At 35.9% G+C, this 26,004-nt stretch overlaps 1 protein-coding gene across 7 annotated transcripts in view; it reads right to left on the bottom strand.

The window, feature by feature from the left end:
* The window catches only part of CCDC15 (coiled-coil domain containing 15), a 76,558-nt gene that overhangs the window by 5,708 nt on the left and 44,846 nt on the right, over positions 1-26,004 (bottom strand). For all 7 annotated transcript variants that reach the window (XM_023645074.2, XM_070272915.1, XM_023645075.2 and 4 more), the window contains 2 exons: positions 23,791-23,883; positions 16,248-16,351 (listed from right to left, as the gene is read on the bottom strand). In XM_023645074.2, the coding sequence (XP_023500842.1) occupies positions 16,248-16,351; positions 23,791-23,883 (197 nt within the window). The remainder of the gene's footprint in view (positions 1-16,247; positions 16,352-23,790; positions 23,884-26,004) is intronic.

The following is a 26,004-nucleotide window of genomic DNA, read 5'->3' as shown; positions in this document are numbered from 1 at the left end:
CTTTAAAGATTGGCCCTGGGCTAACAACTGTTGTCAGTCTTCTTTTTTTTCTTTTCCTCAAAGCCCCCCCAGTACACAGTTGTATATTCTAGCTGTATGTCCTTCTAGTTCTGCTATGTGGGATGCCACCTCAGCAAGGCTTGATGAGTGGTGCTAGGTCCACGCCCAGGATCCAAACTGCTGAAACCCTGTGCTGCAAAAGTAGAGTGCGCAACCTTAACCACTCAACCACAGGGCCAGCCCATGAAAAACTGATTCTAAAGTTTACATGGAGAGGTAAAAGTCCCAAGATAGCCAACATGATATTGAAGGAGAGGAACAAAGTTGGAGGACAGACACTATTAGACTTCAAGACTTACTACAAAGCTACAGTAATCAAGCAGTGTGGTATTGGTGAAAATACAGACAAACAAAACAATGAGACAGAACAGAGAGCCCAGAAATAGACCATATAAATATAGTTAATAGATCTTTGAAAAAGGAACAAAGGCAATACAATGGAGCAAAGATTGTCTTTTCAACAAATGATGAGGAGACAAGTGAACATCCATGTGCAAAAGAATGAATCTAGACACAGACTTGACACCTCTCACAAAAATTAACTCAGAATGGATCGTGGAGCTAAATGTAAAACACAAAACTATAAAACTCCTAGAAGATAACTTAAGAGAAAATTTAGATGATCTTGGGTATCGTGATGACTTTTTAGATACAACACCAAAAGCATGATCCATAATAGAAACTATTGATAAACTGGACTCCATTAAAATCAGAAACTTCTGCTCGGCAAAAGATACTGTCAAAAGAATGAAGAGACAAGCCACAGACTGAGAGAAAGTATTTGCAAAAGACAAATCTGATAAAGGATTGTTATCCAAAATATACAAAGAACTCTTAAAACTCAACATTAAGGAAGAAAAAATAAACCTGATTTAAAAATGGCCCAAAGACCTGCACAGACACTGCGGCAAAGAAAGTATACAGTTGGCAAATAAGTATATGAACAGATGCTCCACACCATTTGTCATCAAGAAAACTCAAATTAAAATAAACAATGAGATACCACTGCACATCTATGAGAATGGCCAAAATCTGGAACGCTGACAACAATAAATGCTGACAAGGATGTGAAGCAACAAAAACTCTTATTCACTGCCAGCAGGAATGCAAAATGGTACAGGCACTTTGCTAAATATACTCTTGCCATATGATCTAGTAATCATGCTACTTAGGATTTATGCAAAGGAGTTGAAAACTTATATCCAGACAAAACCTGCACATGGATATTTATAACAGCTTTATTCATAATTGCCAAATCTTGGGGAAAAACCAAGATATCAGATGAATGGATAAATAAACTGTGGTATATCCAAACAAGGGAATATTCTTCAGTGCTAAAAAGAAATGCGCTATCAAGCCATAAAGTGACATGGAGGAACTTAAATGCATATTACTAAGTGACAGAAGCGAACCTGAAAAGGCTACATACTATATGATTCCAATTATATGACATTCTAGAAACAAGAAAACAACAGAGACAGTGAAAAAGATCAGTGTTGCCAGAAGTTGTAGGCGGAGTTGGAAGAGGAATGAATAGGCAGAACACAGAGGACTTTTAGGGCAGTGAAACTATTCTGTATGATACTATAATGATGGATACATGTCATTATACATTTGTCCAAACCCATAAATGTACAACACCAAGGATTAACCCTAATGTAAACTACGGACTTTGGGTGATAATGACGTGTCAATGTAGGTTCACATTTGTAACAGACGTACCACACTGGTGAGGGATGTTGATAACGGAGGATGCTCTGAATGTTGGAGGACAGGGAGTATATGGGAAATTGCTGTACCTTCCTCTCAATTTTGCTGTCAACCTAAAACTGCTCTATAAAGTCTTCATTAAAAAAAATACACTAATGGGATTACCAGCAGACTAAATGTTGCAGAACTAAATGTGAAAGTATAACAATAGAAATTACCCAAAATAAACCACAGAAAAAATAATCCAAAAAATTAAAAGAGCACAGAAAAGCCAATAATCCAATTTAAAAAATGGGTAAAGGACTTAAATAGACATTTCTCCAAAGATGATCTATAAATGGCCAACAAGCATATAAAAAGATGCTCAACATCACTAATCATTAGGAAAATGTAAACCAAAGCCCCAATGAGATATCACCTCATATCCATTAGTATGGCTACTATCAAAAAAACAGAAAATAACTGTTGGCAAGGATATGAAAAATTGGAACCCTCGTGCACTGTTGGTAGGATTGTAAAATGGTGCAACTGCTACAAAAAACAATATGGAGGTTCATCAAGATATTAAAAATAAAACTACCATATGATCTAGCAATCTCACTTCTGGGTATATATCCAAAAGAAACGACAGCAGGGTCTTGAAGAGCTATTTGCACACCCACATTCACTGTAGCACTAAGTCACAATATCCAAGAGGTGGAAGCAACCCAAGTGTCCATCTACAGATGAATGGATAAACAAAATGTGGTATATACATACAACGGAATATTAATGTTACACATTCGTAAAAAGGAAAGAAATCCTATCACATGCTATAATATGGATGAGCCTTAAGGACATTATGCTAAGTCAAATAAGCCAGTCACAAAAAGACAAATACTGTATGATCTATCACATTTAAAAGAGGGTTTAAAGTAGTCAAATTCATAAAAATGGAAAGTAGTATGCTAGTTACCAGGGGCTGGGGGTAGGGGAAAAGGGGAGCTGTAGTTTAATAGGTATAGAGTTTCAGATTTGCAAGATGAAAAAGTTCCAAAGATCTATTTCACAACAATGTAAATCTAACATTTATTTATTTATTTACACTACTCAACTGTACACTTAAAAATGGTTACAATGGTACATTTTATGTTATGTGTTTTTTTACCACAATAAAAAAAGAAGTGTGTTACATAAATAAATGAACAAATGAATGGAAGAAAAAACCTCAAAGTGAAATAAAGGTGTTTTCAGACATACAAAAGCCGAAAGAATTCATCCCCAGTATACCCACAACTACAAGAAAAGTTAAAAATTGTCTTTCAGATAGAAGAAAAATGATACTTTAGGTTATATATATAAGACTTTTCTTATCATTTAAATTTTTTAAAATAATAATAGACTTTTAATAAAAATAACAATGTATTTTGTATGTAAAATTAAAATGTATGACAACAATAGCATAAAGGTTGGGATAGGAGAAAAGTATACTAAAATTCTTATACTATGATTTTTATACTATAGGTGAAATAGTATAATATCATTTGAAGGTAGAATGTGAAAAGTTGGAGATGTATATAAATCCTAGAACCAATGAAATAACAAAAAAAGTTATAGCTACTATGCCAACAAAGGAGATCAAATGAAATCATAAAAAAATACAAGTAATTCAAAAGAAGGCAGAAAAAGAGAAAAGGGGAATAAAGAACAGAAGGGACAAAGAGAAAACAAATAGCAAGATGATATATTCTAGCAAACCCCACCAATAATCACATTAAAGGTAAATGGTCTAAACACTCCAATTAAAAGGCAGAAATTAGCAGATTTGACAAAAAGTCAAGATCCAACTATATGCTGCTGACAAGAAATGCACTTTAAATAAAAGGAACAAATAGGTTAAAAATACAAGTATAGAAAAAGATACATCATGCTACCACTAGTTAAAAGAAGGTTAGAGTGGGGGTTGGCCCCGTGGCCGAGTGGTTGAGTTCACGTGCTCCGCTGCAGGTGGCCCAGTGTTTCGTTGGTTCGAATCCTGGGCGCAGACATGGCACTGCTCGTCGGACCACGCTGAGGCGGCATCCCACATGCCACAACTAGAAGGACCCACAACGAAGAATACACAACTATGTACCGGGGGGCTTTGGGGAGAAAAAGGAAAAAATAAAATCTTTAAAAAAAAAAAAAAAAAAAGAAGGTTAGAGTGGCTACATTAATATCAGACAGTGTAGATTTCAGAGCAAACAAAATTATCAAGGATAAAGAAGATCATTTCATAATTATGGATCCAATTAATTAAGGAGATAACAATCCCAAACATTTATGCCTTAAGAACAGAGCTGTAAAATACATGAAGCAAAGACTGAAGGAACTACCAAGAGATACAGACAAATCCACAGTTACAGGCAGAAATTTCAATAGCCCTCTCTCAATTACTGATTGAATAAGTAAGCAAAAAACGGCAAGGATATAGTAGACTTGACCTACATCATCAACGAACTTGACCTAATGGACATTTATAGAATATTCCACAACATTAATAGAATAGTAGAATACACATTTATAGAACAACAGAATACACATTCTTCTACTGTAAGGTTATAGAACTTGGAACATTTACCAAGATAAATCATATTCTGGGGCATAAAACAAGTGTTAATAAATTCAAAAGGATTCAAGTTATACATAGCATGCTCTTCTCTGACCAAAACGGAATTAAATTAGATATCAATAACAGAAAGATCCTTGGAAAATCTCCAAATATTTGGAAATTACATCACACACTTCTAAATAATCCATGATCAAGGAAGAACCAAAGGGAACTTAGAAGGTATTTTGAACTGAATGAAAACGAATTTATCGGATGCTGCTAAAGACTATTTAGTTGGAAATTAATAGCACTAAATGCCTATAGGAGGAAAGAAGAAAGTTATCAAATGAATCACCTAATCTTCTACCTTAAGAAACTAAAAAAAGAAGAGAAAATTAAGCCTAAAGTAAGCAGAAGAAAATAAATCATAAATATTGAAGCAGAAATGAATGAACTAGGGAACAGAAAGATAGAAAAAAAATTAATACAACCAAAAGCTAGATCAATACGAAGATCAATAAAATTGATAAACCTTGACCCTATCTGATCATGAAAAAAAGAGAGACAGAAGATATAAATTATTAAGATCAAAAATAAGAGGGGAGACATCACTTTGGATTCTACAGATATTAAAAGAATAACACAAGAATATTAGGAACAGTTTTACGTCAATAAATTTAACAACTTTGATGAAATGACAAATTCATTGAAAGACACAAACTACTAAAGCTTATTCAAGAAAAATAGATTGCCAGAACAGCCTTATATCTATCATCAACACTAAAACTGTTGTTAAGAACCTTTCCACAATGAAAAGTCCAGAATCAGATGGATTCACCGGCAAATTCTACCAAACATTTAAGGAAGAAATAATATCAATTCTACATAAACTCTTCCAAAAAACTTGGAAATACTTCCCAACTCATTCTATGAGGCCAGTATTACATTAAAACCAAAACCAATCAAAGATGTTACAAGAAAAGTATAAGCCACTATCTCTTAGAACATAGATGTAAATTCTAAACAAAATTTTTGCAAATCTAATCAAACAATATATTAAAAGAATAATACATTATTATCAGTGGAAAAAGGATAGGCTTTCAACAAATGATATCCACACGCAAAAAAATAAACTTCACACTATATATGAAAATTAACTCAAACTGGATCACAGACCTAAAAGTAAAACCTAAAATGGTAATCTTTCTAGAAGAAAAGTTTTGTGATCTTGGGTTAGGCAATGACTTCTTAAATATGACACCAAAAGCACAATCTATAAAGAACAAACCAAAATACAAGAATTCATCACAATTTAAAACTTCTGCACTTTAAAAAACAAGTCACAGACTGGGAGAAAAATCTTTGCAACGCATATATCTGATAAAGGACTTGTATCTAGATTATATTAAAGAACTCTTAAAACTCAACAATAAGAAACCAACTCAATTTAAAAATTTGGGTTTGAACAGCCACTTCACCAAAAAATGATATATAGATGGCAAATAAACACTTGAAAAGATGCTCAACGCCTTTAGTGATTCAGGAAATTCAAACTAAAACCAATGAGATACCATACACACTTATTCAAATGGCTAAAATGAAAAACACTGACCATACCAAGTGTTGGTGAGGAGGTAAGGGAACTTGAACACTCTTACACTGCTGGTGGTAATATAGAATGGTACAACCACTTCAGAAAACCGTTTAACAGTTTCTTTAAAAGATGAAACATATACCTATCATATGATCCAGCCATTCTACTCCCAGGTATTTGCCCAAGAGAAAAGGTAACATATTTTGAAAGACTTGTACACAAGTGTTCATTACACCTTTATTTGTAATAAACAAACTGGAAACAACAAAATGTCATCAATCTATGAATGGATAAACAAATTGTGGTATATCTATACAATGGAATACTATTCAGTAACAAAAAGAAATGAGCTCTTGATACACACAACAACAAGGATAAATCTCAAAATAATTATGCTGAGTAAAAGGAGCCAAGCATAAGAGCACACAATATATGATTCCAGAAAATAAAAACTAATCTACAGCGACAGAAAGCAAACCAGTGGTTGCCTTGGGAGGAAGGGGTAGAGAGGGGCAGAAAAGAGGGGCTAGCAACGGCATGAGCAAACTTTCGGGGATGACAGATATGTTCACTATCTTGACTATTGTGGTGGTTTCATTTGTATACCTGTATGTCAAAACATAAAAGTTTACACTTTAAATATGTGCAATTTATTGAACATCAATCATAGTGATTTTAAAAAAAAACCTCACCCACAAGTAGAGAGGATTTTCATTGAGAAAATCAGAAAACCTAAGTAAACAGCTTTTGTTATGAAATATGACTGATTTAAGACTAGAACTTATAAATATATGCTGATAATATCAGTTGCTAAAAATTACTTTGAAATAAATGAACTATTGTTTTCTGAATAGTAGCATGAGGCCAATTCACACTCATATGTCTTCAATAGAGTATGGACTGCTGAAAATTCTGGGCTTCCATCCATTTGTGGCAGGCTATTTACTCCAGTGGAATTAAAGCCTTCCTTTTAGTTGGATTAACACAAGTATATATTAAAACCAGGAAGCCATCCTACAAAGGCTGAAGGATCAGGCACTGGAAAAGTACAAGAGACAGAGCAGTTGTATTGTATGCAGAACTAAGTCCATCCAGACTCTGACAGCTAACTGCTGGCCACCTCTAGCACTTTAAACAAGGATTTTCTCACCACTGTTCTCCCACACTTGCCATTCTTTCCTGAGCTACAACTGTAAGTCTAAATTGAGTATTCCTCAAAGAGTATAGAATATACAGTTTTTATGGTATGATTCAAACTCAAATGCACTATAAAGTTGAAATAGGGTAGAGCTGAGAAATCTCATTATTGCAACTTGGGCAGAGAGATATCTTTTTATACCAGTAAAGATCAAAATTTAAAGGCACATAAGGCAGTGTACTAGGAATATGAGAAAGGTAATGTGGGGAAAGGCCAAAACAGCAACATAGTCATTCATGATTGACTTTAAAATATATGTTGCCTTGCTCTCTTAAAATACAATGTGTGAAATAAGCAAGAGAATGAAAGGAAAAGATTAAAAGAGTATAAAAGTTAAAAGATGAGCCTAAGATCACAGGTGCTGTTGGCTGGGGATCTAGGTACACAGAGATCTTATTCCAAAGAGAGCCAGTAAAGAATAAAGTAAACATTTTGAGGATATTCATATTTTCTTACTTCAATAACTCCTTACCTTGTAAAAAAAAAAAAAGGCACATTGGAAAAGATTTTTCTGTAAATAATGAATCAAATTGAGGTTTTCAATGGTGAAATTTAAATGGAGCCAAGTGAATGACAACAGAAAAGCTTAGTTACTAAGATAATTCTCCATACCAATTATTCTCTATACCAGTAAACTAACAGCTAAGGAAACATATCAGTATTGTTTTTCAAATTTGACACCTTAGGTGCTGGTAACAGGGCAGTTCCTAGAAATGATGGAATCAGTCCCATTCCCTTCCCCTAGTTACTCCTCTCCTCACAGTCAAACACCTTAAGCGTTGTCTAGACTTTCTGTCTCTATTTCCTGATCTCCTCACCCACTCCAATATGGCTTTAAGACCCATCAATCACTCTACCAAAAGAACTCTCTCTAAGGTCAATGGTGGCCTTTAGGTCATTTAATCCATGTAGCACATACATTCTCAAATGGGACAATACTATACCCAAGGGGCAAAAACTGATTCAAGGGAGCAAAAAATCTTAGATATTAAAATAGCTTGTGGCCCTCCAAAAAGTCATAGTACATAAACAGAAAGACAATATAACTAGGCCTTCTCCACTTCTTACGCTACAGCTTCTCCCCAGGTGACTTTATGTATGCCCTCTGCTTCAGCTACCACCCACTACCACCTGTAACTCATAAAGGTACAGCTCCATCATAGACCATTCCCCTGAGGTTCAAACCTATATAACTACTTGCCGATTGGACATCTCCATGTGAGTGTCTCAAAGGCAGTTTTCTGAGAAACGAATCTACAGCTTTGGTCAGATTCTCAGGTTAAGAACTATTGCCATATAGTAGTTTCAGAAAGGATCATAAAACCAAAAACAACAAAGCTAACTTAAAAAGCTGATATAAACAATTAATCTATAAACAAGTTTTTATTCTTCTCTGATGCCCTTCAGGCCTCTGCGTAAATATACCTGTTAGTTGATACACAATAGAAGCTAAACTAGGTCAGAAATCAACATGTCAACATACTGCTTTTTCCAGGGCATTGACGTGAATACAATTATAGTGGTTCTCTGGTTATGCCAAAAGGTATTCTGAAACCAGTGTCAAACTTTCAGTAAAAGAGAGGTAAGAATATAAAACACTGCAGACTGGTTCTGGTTTGTAAACTTGCTACACTGGGTGTCTGCACAACTAACAACAAGTAAACATCATTTTACATTTTGAAGAGAATCTTGAAAATAAAGTGATATCACAGGCAAACTGCATTAAAAATATATTCTTGTAATTCCAACAACAACTTGAAAACTCTTCTTGTTACTCACTCATCTTCCATATAATAAGGCCACACTATTAATCCTTTACAAAGTTAAACTAAAACAGAGACCTAGAACTAAAAATGAGGGCTATCTTTTTGGCTCTATAGATTCTTTGTTCTTGAACAATCACAGAAATTAGCAACACTGATACTTTCAAATAAAAGAAATTCTGCTTCTAAGATTAAGAAACAGATTTATTTCAGGGGTTAAAGAGATGCCCTGTTAGAAAAATAACTTCTTGGGGGCCAGCCCCATGGCACAGTGGTTAAATTCACATGCTCCGCTTTGGTGGCCTGGATTTGCAGGTTCAGATCCCAGTCATGGACCTACACCACTCGTCAGCCATGCTGTGGCAGTGACCCACACACAAAGTAGAAGACTGGCACAGATGTTAGCTCAGGGCTAATCTTCTCAAACAAAAAAAGAAAAAGGAAAAGAACTTCTCAAGGAGGTAGAAGAAATCTTCCTCTTTGGCACAACAGGATTAAGTTCTAATCTATCTCAGTCTAAATCTCTGCCTGCTGATCTTGTTTTTCTGTTCAACCTTTCTGTCTCTCCATTTCCTGATTCTGATAGTATTCTTCTTACTGATTTCTGAAATGACTACTAAAAATAACTTACTATTTCCTACTAGACTCTATTTAGGATTTCCTTTAAGCACCTCAAACCCAATATGCCCCAAGCTAAACTTATCTTCTCCACCTCTTCCTCCTTCTTGGCAACTCTTATTTCCTAGTGCTCCATTTACCTCGTGGCCTAAGCCATAATCCTGGGACTTATTCTTGAATTCTCCTTTGAAGAAATCTTATCAATTCTCTCTCTTATGTTCTCAAAACTGCCTCCTCCTCACTGTCCCTGGCTTATATGAAAGGCCATGTTACAGACTTCAAAGAGGTTAGGTGATGGAATCAAATAAATCTGGGGCTGAATCCCAGTTCTGCTATTGCTAAGTGAGATCTTAATCTTAGGATAAATTACTTAACCTCTCTAGCTCTCATTTCCTCATCTGTAAAATGAAAAGAATAATAACATTTACCTCGTAAGGTTATTCAGGTCAGTAAATGAGTCAATGCCTCCAAAACAGTCAACACTACGCCTAGCACACTGTAAACCCTCAGTATATGGTAGCTACCACTACAGTGCAAGATTGTCTATCAATTAAATGAGATGATAATCTATGTAATGTACTTGACACACAGTAAGGGCTTAATACATAATAATCTTTTTTAAAAAATTAATTTCATCTCATTTTCTAAGTATATTACTTCAATAATCGCCTATCATCTACTTTTAGTCATCTATTCCCCACAACGCCTCTAAATGGCTCCTGTTTTCAGGATAAAATCCAAATTTGTTCTCATGACATTTTTGTTGTTAGTGCTGTGGAGTCAATTCCAACTCCTGGCGATCCTGTGTACAGTAGAGTGGAACCCTGCCCAGTCGTTTTGCACCATCCTCTCACCTTCCAGCACTATATCATGAGTCACTGCTTTTACAATGCGATTTCTTTTGCCTCAATTTCCCAACTACTCTTTTCCCCAATCCAATTCCCATTTTGTCTCATACTACTGCTTCTAATCTTCAAAACTCAGCTCAGGAAGTCTTCCCTGTCCTTCCGCTATGCCATACTGCCAATTTTGGGTTCAAAACACAGTTTCTGTGCTCCCATATTGTCTTGTAATTTTTTCTTCTAATGATATAAGAAATATTTTTTATTTTACTTGAGGTTTTTACATTTATGTTGATGAGAGAAATTAGTGTAGCGTTGCTTTCTTGTAATGTCCTTGTCCGGTTGGTATTAAGGTTAAACTGGCCTCTATAATTATTTAGGAAGTATTCCCTATTTTCCAATCTCTGGAATATTTTATGTAAAACTTGGTGTTATTAAAAAACTATGTAACTAGTAAAAACTATGGTGTTATTTTTTCCCTTAAATATTTGGCAACTAACATTTACTGAGGACACACTATTTGCCAGATTCTGTATTTAGCACATATACATGTTCTCTCATTTAATCCTCACAGCAACTTTATGAGGTATGTACCATTATTATCCCTGTTTTATAGAGAAGAAACTGAGGCTTAAGGAGATAACTTTCCTAAGTCACACAGCAGATAGGTAGCAGAGCTGGGACTTGAATACATCTCTCTCCACATTCTTTTTTTTTTTTTGAGGAAAACTAGCCCTGAGCTAACTGCTGCCAATCCTCCTCTTTTTGCTGAGGAAGACTGGCCCTGAGCTCACATCCGTGCCCATCTTCCTTTACTTCCTATGTGGGATGCCTACCACAGCATGGCCTGCCAAGTAGCCCCATGTCCGCACCTGGAATCCGAACCGGTGAACCCCAGGCCACCAAAGCAGAATGTGCGAACTTAACCGCTGCGCCACCAGGCTGGCCACTCTCCACGTTCTTAACCACATCCTATACTGCCTTATAATACTTAATATATGGCATTACAATTATCTATTTATTTATCTGCTTCCCCATTAGTCAGTGAAATCTACCTAGTAAGATCCTTGAAGAGTGGGATCATGTCTTTCTGTTTTTGCACTTCCTAAGTTTAGCATTATGTCCATCACTTAACAGACACTCAATAAATAGCTGCTCAATAAATGAATGAAAACATATCATTTGATTCTTATAACAACTAGGTGAGGTAAAGCAGTTATTATCAATTCCTGTTTAGAAAGCAGATGTTTGTTTATTTCAGAATGCTAAAGTGGATTTAAGTTAAATCATATATCCTCCATGCAAAGAAGGCATAAGTGATATAGTTTCTACAACAAGGAAAAAGCAAAAAAATAATTTTTAATTATTTGCAAACTATCAACAACAAGATTTAATTTTCTGATACCATCTGTAAGACAGAAACCTTCATATTTTCGCTAGGGTCAAGAGTATAAGTACAAGAAGAAAAACGTTATCCAGTGAGAAAAATTGCAATAAAACAAAAGCTTTAAATAAAAAAGCTTTCAAAGAGGGTCAGCAGTATAGCTGAAGAAAAATCCCCATTGACTATGCCATGTGGTAGGTACGTCATAAGAAGATTTAGGTTAGACAGAAAAACGCCCACAACGGGACGTCTTGGCTTCAGTTAAATGAACTGAACTAAATTTCCATTGTCTTTTGCCTGATGAGTCTGTAAAATGCTTACATATGGGCACTACAGAACTGAAAGGTTTTTTGATACAGATCAGATCATAATTACGGCTAAACCACCAGGTTATAGTTTAAGACAAATCTGTCCTACATATAAGAACGCACTTTCCGAGAGCCAACGTCCTCAGGTTCTGAAACTGTTATCCAGGCAGATTATATATTACAGTCCTAAAGAAGATTAAGAACAGAAAAGAGCCTTGAAATATTTAAATAGAATCCTGCCTAAAGGCTGCCCTAGACAATCTCATGAGGATTTTTCCAAGCCTCCTCTACCCTAATCCAAAATACACATATACACACACACTTTTTTATTGCAGCAGTTTTTGTCAAGTTACTTTTAGGACAATAGTGTTATTAACCTATCACAAGGGAAGAAAAGCATGTGAGAATAAAAACATACCAAAGGAACTATTAAACACCTCACAGGAAAACATTCTCACCAGTGGATTGCCACACAAAAATTTCCAAAGTCCTTGTACTCTCTAACGTAAAAGAAAGAGGATATTCAGGAGCAAGGGGCCCCTTACAATGCAGATATCGCTTAGGCTCCCAAAGTCAAATATACTAATGATTAAAAGTTTGAAAAATTAAGAAATGCAGAAAGAACAGAAAAAAATGATTTTTTCCCATCATCCAAAGACAATTCCTTTTTTTTTTTAAAGATTGGCCCTGAGCTAACATCTGTTGCCAATCTTTTTTTACTTTTTTTTTTCTCTTCTTCCCAAAGCCCCCCAGTACATACTTGCATATTCTAGTTGTGAGCGCCTCTGGTTGTGCTATGTGGGACGCCACCTCAGCACGGCCTGACGAACAGCACTAGGTCCATGCCCAGGACCTGAAGTGGTGAAACCCTGGGCCACTGAAGCAGAGTGTGCAAACTTAACCACTCAGCCACGGGGCCAGCGCCCCATCTCACTTTTCATGTAGCATTAGAATTGTTATTTTTGTCTCCTTTTCTCCATTTGTTTGGCCTCCCTTGGTGCTCATCCTATTCACTATGATCATCATTACCATTATTATTATCCTCCTCCTCCTCTTCATCATAATCACTACCATCATCATTGTGGTAGTAATAGGTACTATTTATTGATTTTATTACATGTCAGGTACAACGTAAAGTATTTTACATAAACTTCTCCATTTAATTCTATCAACAACCTAGAAGATAGGAATTACATTGTTATAAATTATTGTTATATAATTATATTGTTATAATTTTATTATTTATTTGAGTACTCTTTTTTTGTGGTTAATCTGGCTAAGGATTTTCAATTTTGTTTGCCTTTTCAAAAAACCAACTCAGTTTTGTTGATCTTTTCTATTTTTTTGCTATTCTCTAAGTCATTTATTTCTGCTTTGATCTTTATTTCCTTCCCTCTGCTAACCTTCAGTTTCTTTTCTTTTTCTAGTTCCTTCAGGGGTAAGGTTAGGTTGTTTATTTGAGATCTTTCTTTTTTCTTTTCTTTTCTTTTTTTTTTGAGGAAGATTAGTCCCTGAGCTAACATCCGTGCCTATCTTCCTCTACATTATATGTGGGACGCCTACCACAGCATGGCTTGCCAAGCAGTGCACATCCGCACCCAGGATCCAAACCAGCGAATCCCGGGCTGCCGAAGCGGAATGTGCACACTTAACCGCTGCACCACCGGGCCGGCCCCAGATCTTTCTTTTTTCTTAATGAATGCATTGATAGTTACAAACTTTCCTCTTAGAACTGCTTTTGATGCATCCCATAAGTTTTAGCATGTTGTGTTTCCACTTTTGTTTGTCTCAGATTTTTTTTATTTCTCTTTTGATTTCTTCTTTGATCCATTGGTTGTTCAGGAGTGTGTTATTTAATTTCTATGTATTTGTGAATTTTCCAATTTTCCTCGTTACCGATTTCTAGTTTCAAACCATCTTTTCACTGGAAAAGATACTTGATATAATTTCAATTTTCTTGAATTTGTTAAGACTTTTTTATGGCCTAATACATGATCTATCCTGGAGAATGTTCTGTGCATTTTTGAGAAGAATGTGTATTCTGCTGGTGTTGGACAGAATGTTCTGCATAGATCCATTTGGTCTACAGTGTTGTTCAAACCTGCTGTTTCCTTTTTGATTTTCTGTCTGGATGATCAATCCATTGTTAAAGAGGGGTATTAAAGTTCCCTACTATTAATGTATTGCTGTTTTTTTTTCCCTTCAGTTCTGTTAGTATTTGCTCTATGTATTTAGGTGCTCCTATATTAGTTCATGAATATTCACAACTGTTATATCATCTTGATGAACTGATCCCTTTATCTTTATATAATGACTTTCTTTGTCTATCATGACCGTTTTTAACTTATGGTCTATTTTTTTTTATATAAGGACAGACACTTCCGCTCTCTTTTGGTGACAATCTGCATGGAATATCTTTTCTGATCCCTTTGTTTTCACCCTATGTGTGTCCTTAAAGCTAAAATGAGTCTCTTATAGGCATCACTTCCCTCTTGAGATGGTATGATATTGGCAAAAGAATAGACAAATAGGTCAATGGAACAGAAATAGACCCACATAAATGAAGTTAACTGATCTCTGACAAAAGAGAAAAGGCAATACAATAGAGCAAAGATAGTCTTTTCAAGAAATGGTACAGGAATAACTAACATCTATGTGCAAAAAAATAAATCCAGATATAGACATTACACTCCTCACAAAAATTAACTCAAAATGGATCACAGAGCTAAACATAAAACACAAAACTATAAAACTCCTAGAAGATAATACAGGAGAAAATCTAGGTGACTCTCGGTATGACAATGACTTTTTAGATACAACACCAAAGGCAAGATACATGAAAGAAATAATTATAAGCTGGACTTCATTAAAATTAAAAAATTATGCTCTCTGAAAGACAATGTCAAGAATGAGAATGTAACCCACAGACTAGGAGAAAATGTTTGCAAAAGACATATCTGAGAAAGGACTGTTATCCAAAATATACAAAGGGCTCTTAAAACTCAATAATGAGAAAACAAATAACCCAATTAAAAAATGGGCCAAAGACCTAGGAAGAAACCTCACCAAAGAAGAAATACAAATGGCTAATAAGCATATGGAAAAGATGCTCCACATCATAAATCATTAGGGAACTGCAAAATTAAAACTATGAGATACTAATACATACCTATTAGAATAATCAAAATCCAAAACCCTGACAACACCAAATGCTGGCAAGGATGTGGAGCAACAGGAATTCTCATTTGTTGCTGGTGGAATGCAAAATGGTAAAGCCACTTGGGAAAAAAGTTTGACAGTTTCTTATAAGAGAAGAATCCAGCAAACACACTCTTACCATACAATCCAGCAAACACACTCCTTGCTATTTATCCAAAGGAGTTGAAAACTTATGCTAACACAAAACCTGTACCTGATGTTTATAGCAGTTTTATTCACAACTGCCGAATCTAGGATGCAACCAAGATGTCCTTCAGTAGGTGAATGGATAAATAAACTGTGGTATATCCAGACAATAAAATATTATTCAGCACTAAAAGGAAAGGAGCTATCAAGCCATGAAAAGACATTGGAGGAATCTTAAATGCATATTAAGTGAAAGAAGCCAATCTAAAAAGGCTACACGTTTGTATGATTCCAACTATGTGACATTCAGGAAATGGGAAAATAATGGAGACAATAAGATCAGTGATTGCCAAGAGTTGAGGGAGAAATAGATAAACAGGTAGAACACAAAGCATTTTTAGGGCAGTAAAATTATTCTGCATGATACTATAATGATGGATACATGTCATTATACATCTGTCAAAATTTGTAAGAATGTTACACACCAAGAGTGAATCCTAATGTAAAATATGAATTATGATGTGTCAGTGTAGGTTTATTAGTTGTAACAAATGTACCACTGTGGTAGAGGATGTTGATAGTGAGATAAGCAATCCACGTATGGGGCTGAGGGTAAATGGGAACTCTGTACTTGCTGCTTAATTTTGCTGTGAACCTGCAACTTTTCCAAAAAAATGAAGTCTATTAAAAAAAAACATAGCTCTTAACCATCTTTCAATATTTCTACCCAGATCAAACATAGTTGTTTCCACTATGGATCAGAAGGCAAACCACTGCCTGATTATTTCTAAAACTTAGTTTCCAAAATCATCTTAACTGATAATTTAAGGCTCACAATGAGGATTAAAAAACTCACTTTTCAATTTTCTTCCTATGTTCTTTTTGCCTTTGTTGTTCTTTTACTTGTTCTCTTTCAATATCCATGAAAAGTCGTCTATATCTCAGGTATTGCTTTTGACGCTAAAGGAAAGAAGTTAAAATTGTTAAGATTCTGCTCTCAGAGGACTTTCCAGGGAAGGAAAACAACTTTGTGCCATAGACAAAAAAACTAATGATACAGAAGTCACATGGAAATAAGTCCTTAATTTCCTTCTATTTATAGTGACTCAAGATAATATCGCATACAGCAAGAGCTTTATATTTTCAAGCACATAGCTACTAGATGTTACTGACAAATCAGAGAAAGAACTACTAATTTAGTTTGCCCTTAATATAGTCCCTTGTCAACAGGACTTGAATAAGATTGTATTTGATATGATAAGATATATCTACTATACTTACTTTGAGTTCCCAAGTAGTAAGTACCAGAGAAGCAGGAACACAGAAAGCATATGAGAGGCATTTTATAACAGAACAATAGTCACTTTAACTTTTCAAAATTAAAACCACACCACAATAGCATGCTCTAAGCCTAGCATGGAATGGTGTGGAAGAGGGAAGGACTGAGGAATATCAGAGCATCATACTTCTAAAGAGAACAAAGTACAATAAAAGCAAGTGCTGCCATCCTGTGTGTGATCTGTTCATACTCCGGATTTATATATTTTCTTTTAAGGACATAAGCTACTCAAAGGTTACTAGTATACACGGACATGTTTTCGCCCTTTGAGCAGCTTGTATTCCTTCAGTAAAAAATATTAAAACTCTAATAGTTCTCAATATGGAGGATACATGACAATCATCAGTGGTATTTTTTTTTATTGAGTTCATAATAGTTTACATCAATGTGAGATCTCAGTTGTACAGTATTTCTTGACTGTCACCACATAAGTGCTCCCCTTCACCCACTGTGCCCACCCCCCCAGCCCCCTTCCCCTGGTAACCAATGAACTGTTTTCTTTGTCCATGTATTTGGTTATATTCCACATATGAGTGAAATCATCTGGTGTTTGTCTTTCTCAGACTGGCTTATTTCACTTAGCTTAATTCCCTCCAGGTCCTTTCATGTTATCACAAATGGGATGAATTTGTCTTTTTTACGGCTGAGTAGTATTCCATTGTGTATATATACCACATCCTCTTTATCCAATCATCAGTCGATGGGCACTTGGACTGCTTCCATGTCTTGGCTATTGTGAATACTGCTGCAATGAACATAGGGGTGCATATGTTATTTTGGATTGTTGATTTCAAATTGTTTGGGTAGATACCCAGTAGTGGGATAGCTGGGTCACACAGTAGTTCTATTTTTAGTTTTTTGAGGAATCTCCATAATATTTTCCACAGTGGCTGCACCAGTTTGCATTCCCACCAGCAGCGTATGAGGGTTCCCTACTCTCTACACCCTCTCCAACATTTGTTAATTTTAGTCTTAGTGATTATAGCCATTTTAACAGGCATAAAGTGGTATCTTAGTATAGTCTTGATTTGCATTTCCCTGACGATTAGTGATGTTGAACATCTTTTCATGTGTTTATTGGCCATCTGTCTATCTTCTTTGGGAAAATGTCTGTTCATCTTCTCTGCCCATTTTTTGATCAGATTGTTTGTTTTTTTATTGTTCAGTTATGTGAGCTCCTTATATATTATGGAGATTAATCCCTTATCAGATATATGATTTGCAAATATTTTCTCCCAATTGGTGCGTTGTCTCTTTGTTTTGATTCTAGTTTCTTTTGCCTTGCAGTAGCTCTTTAGTCTGATGTATTCCCACTTGTTTGTTTTTTCTTTTGTTTCCCTTGTCTGAGAAGACATGGTATTCAAAAAGATCTGTTTTAGTTCGATGTCAAAGAGTGTACTACCGATATTACCTTCCAGAAGTTTTATACTTTCAGGACATATCTTCAAGTCTTTGATCCATTTTGAGTTTATTTTTGTGTATGGCATGAGATAGTGGTCTACCCTCATTTTTTTGCATGTGGCTGTCCAGTTTTCCCAACACCATTTATTGAAGAGACTGTCTTTTCCCTATTGTATCTTCTTGTCACCCTAGTGGAAGATTAGCTGTCCATAGATGTGTGGTTTTATTTCGGGGCTTTCAGTTCCGTTCCATTGATCTGTGTGCCTGTTTTTGTACCAGTACCATGCCATTTTGATCACTATGGTTTTGTAGTACATTTTGAAATTAGGGATTGTGATACCTCCAGCTTTGTTCTTTTTTCTCAGAATTGCCTTAGCAATTCAGGGTCTTTGGTTGCCCATATGAATTTTAGGATTCTTTGCTCTATTTCTGTGAAGAATGTCATTGGGATTCTGAATGGGATTGCAATGGATCTGCAGACTGCTTTGGGTAGTATGGACATTTTAACTATATTTATTCTTCCAATCCACAAGCAAGGAATCTCTTTCCATCTCTTTATGTCATTATCAATATCTTTCTGTAACGTCTTATGGTTTTCATTGTATAAGTCTTTCACCTCCTTGGTTAAATTTATTCCTAGGTAGTTTATTCTTTTAGTTGTGATTGCAAATGGAATTGTCTTCTTGAGTTCTCTTTGTTATTGGAGTATAGAAAAGCAAGTGATTTTTGTAAGTTGATTCTGTACCCTGCAACTTTAGTGTAGTTGTTAATTATTTCTATTAGTTTTCCAATGGATTTTTGGGTGTTTTCTATATATTAGATCATGTTGTCTGCAAACAGCAAGAGTTTCACTTCTTCACTCCCTATTTAGATTTATTTTATTCCTTTCTCTTGCCTAATTGCTCTGGCTAAATCCTCCAGTACCATGTTGAACAAGAGTGGTGATAGTGGGCATCCTTGTCTTGTTCCTGTTCTCAGGGGGATGGTGCTCAGTTTTTGCCCATTGAGTATGATGTTGGTTGTGGGTTTGTCATATATAGCCTTTATTATGTTGAGGTAATTTCCTTCTATCCCCATTATGCTGAGTTTTTATCATAAATGGCTGTTGGATCTTGTCAAATGCTCTCTCCATCTATTGAGATGATTATCTGGTTTTTAGTCCTCAATTTGTTGATGTAGTGTATCACATTGATCGACTTGCGTATGTTGAACCACCCCTCTGTCCCTGGTACGAATCCTACTTGATCATGATGTATGATACTCTTGATGTATTGCTGAATTTGGGTTGCTAAAATTTTGTTGAGGATTTTTGTGTCTATGTTCATCAGCGATATTGGCTTGTAGTTCTCCTTTTTTGTGTTGGCCTTGTCAGGCTTTGGTATCAGAATGATGTTGGCCTCATAGAATGTGTTAGGAAGTCTTCCATCTTCCCTAATTTTTTGGAATAGCTTGAAAAGGATAGGTATTACATCCTCTCTGAAAGTTTGGTAAAATACCCTGGAAAGCTGTCTGGTCCTGGGGTTTTATTCTTTGGGATGCTTTTGATTACAATAAACAAATGGTCTTAATCTCTTTGGAAAGATGAGTTCAATCTCTTGATTGAAAAGAGATTGAAAGATGGTTCAACCTCTTTCCTTGTGATTGGTCTATTCAGATTGTCTGTTTCTTCTTGACTCAGCTCTGGGAGGTTCTAAGAGTCTAAAAATTTATCCATTTCCTCTAGGTTATCCATATTGTTGGCATATAGTCTTTTGTAGTATTCTCTTATAACCTGTTGTATTTCTGTGGAGTCTGTTGTTATTTCTCCTCTTTCATTTCTGATTTTGTATATCTGAGCTTTCTCTCTTTTTTTCTTTGTAAGTCTGGTTAGGGGTTTGTCAATTTTGTTTATCTTCTCAAAGAACTAGCTCTTTGTTTCACCGATCCTTTCTACTGCCTTTTTTGATTCAATAGCATTTATTTCTGCTCTGATTTTTATTATTTCTCTCCTTCTGCTGACTTTGGGCTTTGTTCTTTTTATAATTCAGTTAGGTGTAATTTGATATTGCTTATCTGGGATTTTTCTTGTTTGTTAAGGTGTGCCTGTATTGCGATGAATTTCCCTCTTAATATAGCTTTTGCTGCATCCCATATGAGTTGGTAGGGTATGTTATAATTTTCATTTGTCTCCAGATATTTTTTGATTTCTCCTTTAATTTCTTCAATGATCCATTGCTTGTTCAATAACATGTTGTTTAGTCTCCACGTCTTTGTCCCTTTCTCAGCTCTTTTTTTGTAGTTTCTGGCTTTATAGCATTATGATTGTTATTATTTCAATTTTTTAAAGTTTATAGAGGCTTGCCTTGTTTCCCAACATATGGTCTATCTTTGAGAATGTTCCATGTGCACTTGAGAAGAATGTGTATTCTGCTGTTTTTGGTTGGAGTGTTCTATATATGTCTATTAAGTCCAACTGGTTTAGCTTTTAATTCCACTGTTTCCTTGTTGATTTTCTGTCTGGATGATCTAGCCATTGAAGTGAGTGGGGTGTTGAGGTCCCCTACTATTATTGCGTTATTTTTTTTTTTTTAAGATTTTATTTTTTCCTTTTTCTCCCCAAAGCCCCCCGGTACATAGTTGTGTATTCTTCGTTGTGGGTTCTTCTAGTTGTGGCATGTGGGACGCTGCCTCAGCGTGGTTTGATGAGCAGTGCCATGTCCGCGCCCAGGATTCGAACCAACGAAACACTGGGCCGCCTGCAGCGGAGCGCGCGAACTTAACCACTTGGCCACGGGGCCAGCCCCTTATTGCGTTATTTTTAATATCTTCTTTTAGGTTTGTTAATAGTTGCTTTATGAACTTTGGTGCTTCTGTGTTGGGTGCACAGATATTTATAAGCATTATTTCTTCTTGATGGAGTGTCCCTTTGATCATTATATACTGCCCCTCCTTGTCTCTCTTTACCAGCCTTATCTTGAAGTCTAATTTGTCTGATAGAAGTATTGCGATATCAGCTTTCTTTTGTTTGCCATTAGCTTGGAGTATCATCTTCCCCTTCACTCTGAGCCTGTGTTTGTCAGTGGAGCTGAGGTGTGTTTCCTGGAGGCAGCAAATTGTTAGATCTTGTTCTGTAATCCATCTCACCACTCTTGTCTTTTTATTGGAGAATTCAATCCATTTATGTTTAGGGTGATTATTGATGTGTATTGATTAGTGAGGACTTAATGCTATCACTATATCACTTGTTTTCCAGTTTTCCTGCATTTCCTTTGTTTCTTGTCCTGTGTGTTTTGGTCTACTCACTGAATTATGTAGCTTTTTATGATGTGTTTCTTTGTTTTTTCCTTATTTATTTTTGTGTCTCTGTTCTGCTTTTTGGTTTAGTGGTTACCCTGAAGTTCATATTCAGAATCTTGTGTATAATATAGTCCATTTTCTGATGCCCTCTTATTTCCTTAGTCTAAACCAATTCAGTCCCTTTCCTCTTCCCCTCCTAAGTTGTTTTTCTCATATCTTATTCCAACTTGTGTTGTGAGTTTGTGACTAAAGTGACAAGATTGTCTTCTTTTTGGTTTTTTCCTTCCCTTTAGCCTAATCCTAGAGTTGAATATTTGCTATCCTATTCCGATTCTTCCTACCTATTTATCTCCTTACTCTGTGTTTTGCGACCCCTTTCTCCTTTTATTTCTTTTTCAGGTATGAGGGCCTTGAGGATTCCTTGTGGGAGGAGGTCTCGTGGACAGGAAGTCCCTTACCTTTTGTTTGTCTGGGAAAGATTTAATTTCTCCCTCATATCTGAAGGATATTTTTGCTGGATAGAGTATTCTTGGCTGAAGATTCTTGTCTTTTAAAGATTTGAATATGTCATTCCATTCTCTCCTAGCTTGTAAGGTTTCTGCCGAGAAATCTGCTGAAAGCCTGACAGGGGTTCCTTTGTAGGTTATTTTCTTCTGCCTTGCTGCCCAGAGTATTCTTTCTTTGTCATTCATTTTTGCCAGTTTTACTACTATATGCCTTGCAGTAGGTCTTTTTACATTGACAAATCTAGGAGATCTGGAAGCTTCTTCCACACGTATTTCCCCCTCTTTCCCTAGATTTGGGAAGTTCTCTGCTATTATTTCTTTGAACATGCTTTCTGCTCCATTCTCATTCTCTTCACCTTGAATACCTGTAATTCTTATGTTGCATTTTCTCATTGAGTCGGATATTTCTTGGAGACTTTCTTCATTTCTTTTTAGTCTTAGTTGTCTCTCCTCCTCTATTTGGAGCATTTCGACATGTCTATCTTCGATTAAGCTGATATGCTCTTCTATGATGTCCACTCAAGCACTCAGGGAATCCGTATTTTGTTTTATCTCTTCCATTGTGTCTTTCATCTCTAATATTTCTGATTGATTCTTCTTTACAGTTTCAGTCTCTTTTGTGAAGTAGCTCCTGAACTCACTGAATTCTCTACATTCTCTTTTACCTCATTTTTTTGATGATAGCTATTTTGAATTCATTGTCATTTAGCTTACATATTTCTGGGTTCTCAGGACTGAGTTCTGGGTGCTTGTCGTTTTCTCTTTGGTCTGGAGATTTGATGTAGTGTCTGATGTTGGAAGGTCAGCTCTTTCTCATTATGATATTATTCAGTTGCAGGTACAGCCTATCACCACTGGGTGGGGGTCGACAGCCACCCATTCTGAGCCCTCTGCCTTCAGCTGAGATCCCAGGGGCTGGAGCTGCACTGAGCGGGTGAGCGGTAGGGGTACTTTCTCCCATGTGCATTCCAGGATTTCTTGATCAGCTCTCACTCTGTGGTCTCCTGGGGTCTTGGCTTGACAAGGTCCCTCCATGCGAAAGCTTTCTCCCCATCAGAGGGCTTCCCTATAGGCTCCAAGGGCCCGTGGGAGTCCTGGGTGATCCCGTGAATGAGGGACCCCTCCCCCGCTCCTTCCCTCTCAGAGCCTCCCGCAGCTACCGCAGTCTTTAGGGGAGGGAGCCAAGTTCTCTCTTACCCCATTCCAGCTCCTCTGAGGGGGGTTCCAGTCTCTCCACCCTCCGTTGTGTGGCTGCATGTCTCTCCAATGTTTCTGTGTTGTTAGGATGTCTTCTGTTGGACTATGGATGTCCCTTTTTGTTGTATGTTGGAGGGGAGAGAGTCCCAGGCAAGTTCATTCCACCATGATGCTGACTCATCAGTGGTATTTTTTAAAAACACAGATGCCCCAGACCTACATTTTCAGATACTGATTCAGTATATCTGGTTTGAGTCCAGGCAAGCGTATTTTGAAAAAAGCTCCACATATGATTCTGGTACATGGCCAGTGTTAAAAACTATTGGTTTAAACTATTGAAAATTTAAAAAAGGAAGCCATAAATTAAAACTCTTCCTTTAAATGAGTTATTGTGGCAAAGATCACTAACTGGAGAAATTCACTAGGATCAGAATCTATCAGATTTTACATCAAGGTACCCTACATCCTAGGAGTTTGGAAGAGAAGTCCAACATATTAAAATGACTCAAGCAACTTCTTTGCCTTATCTATGAAATTGCAGTATTAGCTCTTAATGTGTTAGGACACAACAAATTGTTTCCAATTTACATATTTATGTAATACTATTCTATTCACATAAACTGTTATATATACTATCATAGTATAAATACTGATGTCCAAAAGCAGATATCATTACATACCTCTTTCTTGTCTTCTTCTTGATCTACTCCAGACTGAAGTGCCAGTGGAGTTTGGAATTCAGTGTTCAATCCTGATTGATATTCATCATAAACCTGTTAGAATGTCCAGTCACACAAAATGAAAAACTGCCAACAGCTAGCCCCATGCATGCTTTTGATATTTTCATCTATTGATTCTTTTTTCCTGTAACCCTGAGCTCAACTGGATTAAAAAAACAAAAAAAAACCAATAGAATAAAATCCAAAAAGAATGAAAGAGAGCAGTTTTGAAGAAATTAACCAAATAAAAAACAATAAACCAAAGAACAAGATTCAGGTCAAAAACATGGATGAACTAATAACAAATCAAAATGTTCAGAATGAAACTTCTCCTAAAGTGAAACTGCTCTATCATGAGTGCTTGGGATTGAATCCAGGATAAAAAGCCAGATCCCTTAATATCTCAAATCTAGACTCAGTTTCAACTTATACAACTCTCTTGATGGGTGTGAGTCCAGAGAATAAAAGCCCGAAAGTATTATAACAATCAACTGATATGGCAGGGAGGAAACTGGAGGTAATTTCCCATATTACTAAGAAAGCCTTATGAAATAACTTGGTATACCTACTCGGACATTATACGAGGCAAATTATGATCTCTAACTTTTATAAATAAAAGCTTAAAATTAATTTTATCTGTTTAGCTTAAACGTTATTTATCTCTCAGCAATGCTGCAGGATACAAGATCACTATATAACAAGCAATTGTATTTCTAGATACTTGAAATGAACAATCTGAAAATGAAATTAAGGGAAAAATCCATTTATAATACCATCAAAAAATACTTAGGAATAAATTTAACAAAGGAAGTATAAATTTTATACTCAAACTTAAAAAACATTGTTGAAAGAAATTAAAGATGATCTAAATGAACAGAAAGTTATCTCATGTTCAGAACTGGAAGACTTAATATTATTAAGACAGCAGTACTCCCCAAATTTGATCAACAGTTTTAATACAATTTCCATCAAAATTTCAGCTGACTTCTTTGTAGAAGGTGACAAGGTGATCCTTAAATTCATACGAAAATGCAAGGGACCCAGAATAGCTCAGACGATCTTGAAACAGAAGAACAAAGTTGGAGGATTCACTCTTCCCGATTTCAAAACTTAGTACAAAGCTAGAGGAATCAAGACAGTGTGACATTGGCCTAAGAATAGACATATACATCAATGGAATAGAACTCAGTTCTGAAATAAATCCTTATATTTACAATCAATTGATTATTAACAAGAGTGCCATGAGAATTCAATGGGCAATATAGTCTTTTCAACAAATGGTGTTGGTACAACTGAATATCCACATGCAGAAGAATGAAGTTAGACCCCTACCTAACACCATATGAGAAAATTAACTCAAAGAGGATTACAGACCTAAAGGTAGGAGATATAAAACTCTTAAGAGAATAAATCTTCATGACCTTGGATTAGGTTTCTTAGATATGACATCAAAGCACAAACAACAAAAGAAGTAGATAATTTAGACTTCATTAAAATTAAAAACTTTCGTGCTACAAAGCAAGCCATAAAGAAAGTAAAAAGACAATCCACAGAATAGGAGAAAACATTTGCAAATCATATAACTAATAGGGGACATGTATGTAGAATATATTATGAGTTCTCACATAACTCAATAATCAAAAGACAATCCAATTATAAATTGGGCAGAGGATCTAACAGATAGGTTTCCAAAGAAGATATGCAAATGGCCAATAAGCACATGCAAAGAGGCTCACCATTAACCATCAGGAAAATATAAATCAAAATTACAATGAAATACCACTTCACACCCATTAAGATAGCTATAATTAAAAAGATGGATAATAATAAGTGTTGGTGTGGACGTGGAGAAATTAGAAACCTCATATACTACTGATGGGAATGAAAAATAGTGCAGCCACTTTGGAAACCAGTTTGGCAGTTCCTCAAAAGGTTAAGCATCGAGTTACCGTATGTCCCAACAATTCCACCCCTAGGTGTATACCCAAGAGAAATGAAAACATATATCCACAGAAAAACTTGTACACAGTTGTTCACAGTACCATTATTCTTCATAGCCAAGAAGTAGAAACAATCCAAATGTCCATCAACTGAAAAATGGATAAAATGTGCCATATGCATAAAATGCAATATTATCCAACAAACAGGAATGAAGTACTGCTATATGCTACAAAG

This window comes from Equus caballus, chromosome 7 (genome assembly GCF_041296265.1).
Source record: "Equus caballus isolate H_3958 breed thoroughbred chromosome 7, TB-T2T, whole genome shotgun sequence".
Classification (NCBI taxonomy): Eukaryota; Metazoa; Chordata; class Mammalia; order Perissodactyla; family Equidae; genus Equus; species Equus caballus.
This window is presented reverse-complemented; position numbering and strand designations above follow the sequence as displayed.